Source organism: Lolium perenne, chromosome 3 (assembly GCF_019359855.2).
Source record: "Lolium perenne isolate Kyuss_39 chromosome 3, Kyuss_2.0, whole genome shotgun sequence".
In the NCBI taxonomy this organism is placed as follows: domain Eukaryota; kingdom Viridiplantae; phylum Streptophyta; class Magnoliopsida; order Poales; family Poaceae; genus Lolium; species Lolium perenne.
In genome coordinates, this window is record NC_067246.2 from 305,298,731 (window position 1) to 305,309,941 (window position 11,211).

Below are 11,211 nucleotides of genomic sequence, written 5' to 3' on the forward strand. Positions count from 1 at the left end.
AGGTTAAATTAACGACCTAGGGGTACGCGCGCGCCTAATAAACTGTGAAGGAGGGAGTACTCTAATCTCCTCTCTCCTCCTTAATTAGCTGCCACATCAGTATTTTTGTGGGACCAATGTGCATGATACTAGCCATGATACTAGCACTATGGCTAGCCTAAGAGCTCGCTCCTCTTCTCTCTCCTCCTCTCTCTCCTCCAACTAAGCAATAATATAATATTTTAATCCTTATAGCGAGCTGACTAGAATTTATTAGAAAGGATCTAATTGCCCTTTGACCCTCTCATCTATCTAAAATCTCTCTGCCAGCCTGGCAGGTCTCCCAGGCCAAATCCCAACTCCGTAGCTCAACATCCATCCATTTCCATATCCTACACACATGTGTACCTATTCTAATTCTGTAATTCATACTCTATCTAGCTGAGGGTGCGTACTCCCTCCGTCCACAAATAACTGTACATCTAGGTTTTTTGATAAGTCAAATTTTATTACATTTGACCACCTTTTTAGGAAAAAGTAGCAGCATTTATGACACTAGATTAGTATCACTAGATCCACCTTGAAATGTAGTTTCATAATATAGTAATGTAATATCACATATGCGTATAATTTTTGATAATAAGTTGGTCAAAATTAAACAAGTTTGACTTATCCAAAAACCTAGATGTACACTTATTTGTGAACGGAGGGAGTAGACGAAAACAAAACAACTGCACCAACTTATTGGATCCGGCGCACCCACCGACTCCCGATCTGTTTAACTAATCGTGACTCGAGAACACAGGTCCGACTCGTCCGCTCCTCCTCCTTGCTTTTCAAATGACGGCTCAGGTCAATCTTGGAGGACACGTTCAGGATGCATTTCCGCTCTGGCACGCGCGCTCCCTCGCTCACCCCAAGAGCTCTTCTCCTCTCCTTCGGAAATATGGCAAAGCGGTACTACTAGCTTTGAACAAGAACAATCCACCTTTTATTCTCTGAGTTCTAATTGATATGCTGCTGCGAGGGGACGATCAAACCGGCGTAGCGGTAGGTGAAACCGTATGGTTCAGCGCTTTGTTCCGTGTAAACTACGATTGGATGAACTCGCCCAACGTTCACTACCAGTGGTCCTTGCCTAGTTACACGTGGATCATGTATCACCAATATGGTGCTACAACCGTAAGTAGAGGGAGAATGTTTTCCGTAGACGAAAAAGCAACCAAATATATAATCAAGTATCCCAAAAATACATTGGCGATAAAGGCACCGACATGATCGTCTTAAAATACCGACATAAGTTCGATACATTCACTAGTAGAAAAAGGGGCAATAGGCCCGGTCCATTTGGGCCTTCAGTCCCGGTTGCCGAACCGGGACCAATTAGGCGGGACTAAAGGGGGTACCCTTTAGTCCCGGTTCAAAGATTAACCGGGCCTAAAGGCCTCGACACGTGGTGCGGCCAGGGAGCTCGCGGTGGAAGGCCTTTGGTCCCGGTTCGTGGTACGAACCGGGCCTAGGTTTCTCTGCCGCGGCAGAGAATTGCTATTTCTCTGCCGCGGCACAGATTTAGGCTGTACCAGCGTTTCTCTGCCGCGGCAGAGTTTCAGCAATGCATATATATCATTCAAAAAACCACAAAAAATCGTCATGAATATATATAGACATCGTCAACAGTACACGACATAGTCAACACAGTACACGTAATGCATGCATATTTACAATACAACATCTCCTCGACGAATATCCTCCGCCGTCACGATCTTCCGATAGTGCTCTCCACCTGGGGTAAGGACCTCGGTAATAAAGAATCCCGCGATTTCCTCTTGAATTGCTTTTATTTGATCCGCTGTTATGAGAGTGTCCCGCAGGCGTGTCATCTATATTTAAAAAAGGAGATCAATATATGAATGGAACTCAATACAATAGATGGTACTAATTAAGATTAATTGTGAAATTTTGTTATCGTACACGAGTGTGGTGTATACGGGCATCCCCACCCTTGGGACAGGCCATGTCACGCATGAAGGTGCAGACGTAGTATCCACATAAGTTATTCCCTTGTTCCTGCCTCATACACTTTACGAAAAAATAGTTCGATCAAACTAATAATCAAGCATCGTATTGAAAGTAAATATCATATATAAAGTTTCACGGACATAGCTATATATATAGTACTACTTACAGGGTAATCTTCAAATGTAAGCTCCGGTTTCCATTTACCCGGAACAGTATTGATGAACCGTTTCCAAGCCCTGCCCGGCAAAAAATAATGAGTAAATGAGTAATTGATTAGTTGATGATATCTTCGAATTAGAGCAGATGAAGATGCCAATACGAAATTGATTGAAACTACCTCTGGAGGATGGCAGCCATGTCCGCCCATTCCGCATATTCTTTACGTTTCGAGTCCATGACTTTTACGACTCCAAGGTGAAGATCAATGATTAGGAGAATAAAGTGGAAACTGCACAAGCATAGCTCAATGATTACGAGAATAAAGTGGAAGGTGCACAAGCATAATGTATGTTATATATAACACTCACTTGAAGTTGTAGGGAAAGAATATATCCTCTTTGTCTGCTTGCTTCTCTAAAAATATTACGATGTTGTCCTCTGTGTCCTTGGCGAAGTCTCGAACCGTAACTTCATGAACTGTGTTTGGGTCTATGAACCCCGGCGGTAGGAGCTTGCCTCTTTTGTATTCCAGCTTCTTCATTCTGCATAATTAAATGTATAGCGTACACAAAGAATATAATGAGGATAATTGTTAGTGCAAATGAATGAGCTACAAACTTAATTACACAAATAAATCACTTACAGGTAGTAGCAACTGATGACAGCTTTGTCGAGGGCGTCTTGATTGAATAACTGAAACAGTTCTTCTAACTCAAGGTTTATCTCGTCTTTCCCCCGGAAGTAATGCTCATCTCTAAGATACACCGTGAGGTAGGCATCACCTCTTCGACAGGCTTTCAGGTACCAGTCATGCAACCTTCGCATCTGAGTCCCTAGACGCGCGAGCTCGCCAGGTTTGACGAGATCAGATCCGTATCTATACTTGTTTACCACTTGAGCCGTTGGATAGTAATCTTCGTACTCAACTGATGCTCCCTGAGCTCTAGCCGCCCGTTCGATCATCGATGCCGTCTCTGGATCATGATAGGGCTCCACGATGAAGTGGGGTACGGCCTGAATGTCCTGCTTTGTCCAAGCCGGGCGACTTTTTGCTTCTTTGCTCGCTCTAGAGGACTGTCCAAGAGAGCGGTCATAATCAGCTCTCGGCTCAGGTCTCTTCATTCTCGTCTCGGCAAAGTGCTTCACCGTCTCTGCGGTGGAATAAACATCTTCTTCGGCGCAAGAAACGCCTTTTGCTCTTCAGTCTGCTCATGTGGTAACAACTCTGGAGTCTGTGCCCTCATTGGAGTTGATGATCTCTTCGGAGCTGTAGGAGGTGCCGCGGACCGCTTCCTCTTTTGCTTAGGTGGAGGCGGCGGAGTCTCCTGACGAGGAGGAGGAGGCGGCGGAGTATTTTCACGCGGAGGAGACTGGTCATGGATAGGGGAATCATCATCGTGCAGAGGAGAATCATCACGCGGAGGAGACTGCACAGGTGGCGGAGGAGGCGGAGGTGGCTGCTTGTTGGCTTCTCACCTGGAAACACAATGTTCTCCTTCCGCCATTGCACGGTGGTTCTACGGGCTTCTCCCAGTTCTTTGATTTCCCCATCTTCACCTCGGGGGTGCTCAAGCACCAACCCCTCATAATCTCTCAACACTTCATCCACCATCACAACAGCAAAGTCGTCTTGGACCGGACGGCAATGGTAAGACCTTGTAGGTAAGAGGATGCCGACCGCCGCCTTGAAGGATAGGTTGAAAACTTTAACATGCAGCTCACAAGGACGGCTCTCAGTGAGATCATCCACGGGGGGGTAGCGAGGAGGCTCGACCACCTGGTCATCATCATCATCATTATCCACCTGCTGAGAGGAAGCCACGCTGCTTTTCCGGTGTGGTTGAGATTACGACGGGCGAGGGCATTGAGCAATGCAGGATCTACAGCCTGCCCCCGAGCCATCCGAGATGTAAGTACTTGGGTTACCATGGTTAATTGGGCTTTCATGGTGCTCATACCCTCCTCTAAGTTAGCCGGGCGGTCTGTTTCCCTTGCCTTCCTCCTCTCATGGCTTTTATCAGAAATCTCTTCCTTTCCGCTGGAAAGCCATACTTCCACGGAACGGAGCCTTCTGTGCCTCGTGTTCGTCCGGAGTGTTCTTTGTTCCCAAGGGCGCGTGTCAGCTCATCGTTCTCTCTTTCGGGCTGGAACAACCCCGCCTCCACGTCCCTATGTGCTTTTTCCAGGGCATCAATGGGAACCTTTGGATGAGCTTTCTTATAGATGCACTTCCCTGTTTACGGATCCAACGTTCCCCCAATCCCGTAGAACCACTCCTTGCACCGTTCGATCCAACCGTGTGTCCCTAATCTGATCCCTTTATCGGCCGGTTCCGCCTCGGCTGCTCGCCACTTAGGACGGTTAGCCCTGCTTTCCACTGGACCCCGAGAATTTGGTGATATAGCTTCAACGCAGCATTTGCCTTATTTATTTCCGACCTTCTCTTAAATTCTTTTGACTCCGTGCTGTACTTCACGAATTCGTCCCAGTGATTTTTTACCTTCTCACTGTCCGGAGTCTTCTTTACCTTGATAAGGCGGCGCAATCTTTTCTTGTGGTGCTTGAATAGTTCGGCCATCTTCTTCTTGCCAAACTCGCGGAGGGCCTGCTCCATCTTGGCCTTTTCAGCGTCACCCCCCTCTTCGGGTACTATGTTGAAATGTGACATGAGCTTGTTCATAATGCTGTTTTTGGCTACATCATCGATATAAAGACCTTGAGCTTCTTCCTCTGCAGACATCACTAGTCCCTTCGGCTTGTGCCATTCTCGAACGGTGATCGGGACGTGGTCCCTAACAAGCACTCCGCATTGAGCTATAAATGCCTTTGCACCTTTCTCTGGAGCAATCGGTTTACCATCCTTTTCGATGTGGGTGATGTCGTGCCTAACACCGTCATCCAACTTTTTGGCCGGGCCTCGCTTCCTCGACTTTACAGAAGAAGTGCTCGATCCGGAGGGCTAAAAAAGAAATAATTCATAGTCAGTACAATTTAATTAGTTAATGCATCTAGTCGATCAACAGCGGCTTAATTAATTTATATACCTCGGTGATAACTACAGTTCGGGAGCCATTATGATGATCTTGTTCCTCACCGGCGCCACTAGGATCTTCTTCCTCAATATTCTCCGCTCCCTCACCGGAGTCATTCAAATAAGTTGCGGTGACATCGTCACCGCCATCATCTGGAATAACGTCGTCGTCGCGATCATCCAGAGTACCGTTTGCTATGAGTTCCTCCATGAAATTTTCTTGAATTTCATCTCTGTCCATGCTTTCTACAACGACCTGCAAGCTATACATAGGAACCATCATATGATCAAATTAAGGATAATGCAGAAAACTGAAAATGGAGTTACATATGTAGTTCTTAACTAAGGATCGATAATATAGTCTTTGAAAGCAGAATCTAGATTACATGCATACATAGATCGGGTTCATGTTTATTTAACCCTAATACATATCAATCACTACTACAACCACTCAACCGCGCAGACCGGGTCCTGAGCCGCGCTGGGTGTACCCCCAAAGCCACGGAACAACAACGGGAGCATAGCTAACATGAGATCCCCGCATAATGCTCCATCCGGTCCTATACATGTTGTCTAACGCGTACATGTAACGGCGAACGTGCTGGTCCTCCGCTTCAATGCGCTGAGCTACCTCCTCCGGCGGTGCCGGCTCCCTCTGAAACGACCGTGGCCCATAAGACCTCCACCAAAGAATATCCGGATCGACAACGGGACCCGGATTCCGCACCAAGGTGCGCGACCCGGAAGCTAAGACCTCCCAGTGCCACCCCGGCGGAGCCCAGTCCCGGACCTCCCCCATCTGCTCCATCTCCTCTAGAAGAGTCAGACCACGGCGCGGCGGCTGTCGCGGCATCGTAGCTACGAAAACAAATCATATATATATGTACCAACGTTAACATAAATTAAAAAATAACTTCACTATATGTTAGTCGGCGCCGGCACTACCATTTGGGGGGCGCCGGCTGATGTCTACTTCCCCCTCCTTTTCCTGTAGACAGTGTTGGGCCTCCAAGAGCAGAGGTTTGTAGAACAGCAGCAAGTTTTCCCTTAAGTGGATCACCCAAGGTTTATCGAACTCAGGGAGGAAGAGGTCAAAGATATCCCTCTTATGCAACCCTGCAACCACAAAGCAAGAAGTCTCTTGTGTCCCCAACACACCAAATAGGTGCACTAGTTCGGCGAAGAGATAGTGAAATACAGGTGGTATGAATAAGTATGAGCAGTAGCAACGGTGCCAGAAAATAGCTTGCTGGCGTGTAGTTGATGGTGGTAGTATTGCAGCAGTAGTAACGCAGTAAAACAGTAAACAAGCAGCGATAGCAGTATTTAGGAACAAGGCCTAGGGATTATACTTTCACTAGTGGACACTCTCAACATTGATCACATAACAGAATAGATAAATGCATACTCTACACTCTTGTTGGATGATGAACGCATTGCGTAGGATTACACGAACCCTCAATGCCGGAGTTAACAAGCTCCACAATTTGTTCATATTTAAGTAACCCTATAGTGTAAGATAGATCAATATAACCAAATAGATCACATCAATACCATCATAGCGATAATTAACTCCACAATCTACAAGAGATCATGATCATAGCCTACGACAAGAACCACACGGTGCACACACTAGTCACCTTTACACACGTGCAGGAGGAATAGAACTACTTTAATAACATCACTAGAGTAGCACATAGATGAATTGTGATACAAAACTCATATGAATCTCAATCATGTAAAGCAGCTCATGAGATCATTGTATTGAAGTACATGGAGAGAGATTAACCACATAGCTACCGGTACAGCCCCGAGCCTCGATGGAGAACTACTCCCTCCTCATGGGAGCAGCAGCGGTGATGAAGATGGCGGTGGAGATGGCAGCGGTGTCGATGGAGAAGCCTTCCGGGGGCACTTCCCCGTTCCGGCGGCGTGCCGGAACAGAGACTCCTGTCCCCCAGATCTTGGCTTCGCGATGGCGGCGGCTCTGGAAGGTTTCTGTGGGTTTCGTCCAACGCATCAGGGTTTTCGCGACGGAGGCTTTATATAGGCGAAGAGGCGGCGCAGGAGGGCTTCTGGGGGGCCCACACCATAGGGCGGTGCGGCCCCCCCTCTGGCCGCGCCAGGGTGTGGTGTGGGGCCCCCAGGGCTCCCCTCTGGCGGCTCTCGGGTGTTCTGGATGGTTCCGGGAAAAATAGGAACCTGGGCGTTGATTTCGTCCGATTCCGAGAATATTTCGTTACTAGGATTTACGAAACCAAAAACAGCGAGAAAACAGAACTGCACTTCGGCATCTTGTTAATAGGTTAGTTCCAGAAAATGCACGAATATGACATAAAGTGTGCATAAAACATGTAGATAACATCAATAATGTGGCATGGAATATAAGAAATTATCGATACGTCGGAGACGTATCAGCATCCCCAAGCTTAGTTCTGCTCGTCCCGAGCAGGTAAAACGATAACACAGATAATTTCTGGAGTGACATGCCATCATAACCTTGATCATACTATTTGTAAAGCATATGTAATGAATGCAGCGATCAAAATAATGGAAATGACATGAGTAAACAAGTGAATCATACAGCAAAGACTTTTCATGAATAGTACTTAAAGACAAGCATCAATAAGTCTTGCATAAAAGTTAACTCATAAAGCAATAATTCAAAGTAAAGGCATTGAAGCAACACAATGGAAGATTAAGTTTCAGCGGTTGCTTTCAACTTGTAACATGTATATCTCATGGATACTTGTCAATGCAAAGTAATATAACAAGTGCAATATGCAAGTATGTAGGAATCAATGCACAGTTCACACAAGTGTTTGCTTCTTGAGGTGGAGAGAAATAGGTGAACTGACTCAACATTGAAAAGTAGAAGAATGGTCCTCCATAGAGGAAAAGCATCGATTGCTATATTTGTGCTAGAGCTTTGATTTTGAAAACATGAAACAATTTTGTCAACGGTAGTAATAAAGCATATGCATCATGTAAATTATATCTTATAAGTTGCAAGCCTCATGCATAGTGTACTAATAGTGCCCGCACCTTGTCCTAATTAGCTTGGACTACCGGATCATCACAATGCACATGTTTTAACCAAGTGTCACAAAGGGGTACCTCTATGCCGCCTGTACAAAGGTCTAAGGAGAAAGCTCGCATTGGATTTCTCGCTATTGATTATTCTCAACTTAGACATCCATACCGGGACAACATAGACAACAGATAATGGACTCCTCTTTTATGCATAAGCATGTAACAACAATTAATAATTTTCTCATATGAGATTGAGGATATATGTCCAAAACTGAAACTTCCACCATGGATCATGGCTTTAGTTAGCGGCCCAATGTTCTTCTCTAACAATATGCATGCTTAACCATAAGGTGGTAGATCGCTCTTACTTCAGACAAGACGAACATGCATAGCAACTCACATGAAATTCAACAAAGAGTAGTTGATGGCGTCCCCAGTGAACATGGTTATCGCACAACAAGCAACTTAATAAGAGATAAAGTGCATAATTACATATTCAATACCACAATAGTTTTTAAGCTATTTGTCCCATGAGCTATATATTGCAAAGGTGAATGATGGAATTTTAAAGGTAGCACTCAAGCAATTTACTTTGGAATGGCGGAAAATACCATGTAGTAGGTAGGTATGGTGGACACAAATGGCATAGTGTTGTTTGGCTCAGGATTTGGATGCATGAGAAGTATTCCCTCTCGATACAAGGTTTAGGCTAGCAAGGTTGTTTGAAGCAAACACAAGCACGAACTAGTACAGCAAAACTCACATAAAAGACATATTACAAGCATTATAAAACTATACATCGTCTTCCTTGTTGTTCAAACATTTTACTAGAAAATATCTAGACTCTAGAGAAACCACTCATGCAAACCAAATTTTAACAAGCTCTATGTATTTCTTCACTAATAGGTGTAAGGTATATGATGCAAGAGCTTAAACATGAGCACAACAATTGCCAAGTATCACATTACCCAAGACATTATAGCAATTACTACATGTAGCATTCTCCAATTCCAACCATATAACAATTTAACGAAGAGAAAACTTCGCCATGAATATTATGAGCTAAGAACACATGTGTTCATATGCAACAGCGGAGCGTGTCTCTCTCCCACACAAGCATGATGTAATCCAATTTATTCAAACAAAAACAAAAACAAAAGCACACAGACGCTCCAAGTAAAGCACATAAGATGTGACCGAATAAAAATATAGTTTCAAGAGAAGGAACCTGATAATTTGTCGATGAAGAAGGGGATGCCTTGGGCATCCCCAAGCTTAGACGCTTGAGTCTTCTTGATATATGCAGGGGTGAACCACCGGGGCATCCCCAAGCTTAGAGCTTTCACTCTTCTTGATCATAGTATATCATCCTCCTCTCTTGACCCTTGAAAACTTCCTTCACACCAAACTTCTCATAAACTTCATTAGAGGGGTTAGTACATAATCAAAAACTCACATGTTCAGAGGTGACACAATCATTCTTAACACTTCTGGACATTGCTCAAAGCTACTGGAGTTTAATGGAACAAAGAAATCCATCCCACATAGCAAAAGAGGCAATGCGAAATAAAAGGCAGAATCTGTCAAAACAGAACAGTCCGTAAAGACGAATTTCTAATAAATACTTCCGTTGCTCAAATCAGAAAACTCAAAACTAATAAAAGTTGCGTACATATCTGAGGAACACGCACGTAAATTGGCATATTTTTCTGATTTTTCTACAGAGAGAAAATCCCAGATTCGTGACAGATAGAAATCTGTTTCTGCGCAGAAATCCAAATCTAGTATCAACCTTCGATTAGAGGCTTCACTTGGCACAACCAAACATAAAACTAAGATAAGGAGAGGTTGCTACAGTAGTAAACAACTTCCAAGACACAAAATAGAAACAAATTACTGTAGCAAAATAACACATGGGTTATCTCCCAAGAAGTTCTTTCTTTATAGCCATTAAGATGGGCTCAAGAGCAGTTTTGATGATGCACTCGCAAGAAATAGTATTTGAAGCAAAAGAGAGCATCAAGAGGCAAATACAAAACACATTTAAGTCTAACATGCTTCCTATGCAAAGGAATCTTGTAAATAAACAAGTTCAAGAAGAGCAAAGTAACAAGCATAGGAAGATAAAACAAGTATAGCTTCAAAAATTTCAGCACATAGAGAGGCATTTTAGTAACATGAAAATTTCTACAACCATATTTTCCTCTCTCATAATAACTTTCAGTAGCAACATGAGCAAACTCAACAATATAACCATCACATAAAGCATTCTTATCATGAGTCTCATGCATAAAATTATTACTCTCCACATAAGCATAATCAATTTTATTAGTTGTAGTGGGAGCAAATTCAACAAAGTAGCTATCATTATTATTCTCATCATCAAATATAGGAGGCATATTGTATTCATAATCAAATTCATCCTCCATAACAGGTGGCAACAAAAGACTACTATCATTATAATCATCATAAATAGGAGGTAAAGAATCATCAAAGAAAATTTTCTCCTCAATGCTTGGTGGACTAAAAAGATCATGCTCATCAAAACCAGCTTCCCCAAGCTTAGAATTTTCCATATCATTAGCAACAATGGTGTTCAAAGCGTTCATACTAATATCATTGCTACTAGCATGCAAATAAGATTCCATGGGTTTTTTAATTTTCGCATTAAACCATTCATGTCTTGACTCAGGAAATAGAATAAAAAGCTCACAGATGTTGTCCATTATGCCTTACTAGTGTAAACAAGAAACAAAAAGTTGCAATTGCAGGATCTAAAGGAAATAGCTTCGAGCACAAACACAATGGCGCCAGAAAAGTACTTTACCTGGAACCGAAGTATGAGTGCCTTTTACCTTTCCTCCCCGGCAACGGCGCCAGAAAAGTGCTTGATGTCTACTTCCCCCTCCTTTTCCTGTAGACAGTGTTGGGCCTCCAAGAGCAGAGGTTTGTAGAACAGCAGCAAGTTTTCCCTTAAGTGGATCACCCAA

The 11,211-nt window shown here is 43.8% G+C and overlaps 1 protein-coding gene across 1 annotated transcript; it reads right to left on the bottom strand.

Moving 5' to 3' along the window:
- Positions 1-1,636: 1,636 nt before the first annotated feature.
- LOC139837704 (uncharacterized) lies at positions 1,637-2,439 on the bottom strand. Its single transcript, XM_071827008.1, has 4 exons — positions 2,336-2,439; positions 2,165-2,234; positions 1,951-2,058; positions 1,637-1,859 (listed from the first exon to the last, which is right to left on the bottom strand). Exons 1-4 carry the CDS (start codon positions 2,392-2,394, stop codon positions 1,698-1,700), a joined length of 399 nt encoding a protein of 132 aa, XP_071683109.1. The 5' UTR covers positions 2,395-2,439; the 3' UTR covers positions 1,637-1,697.
- Between the last annotated feature and the right edge of the window lie 8,772 nt (positions 2,440-11,211).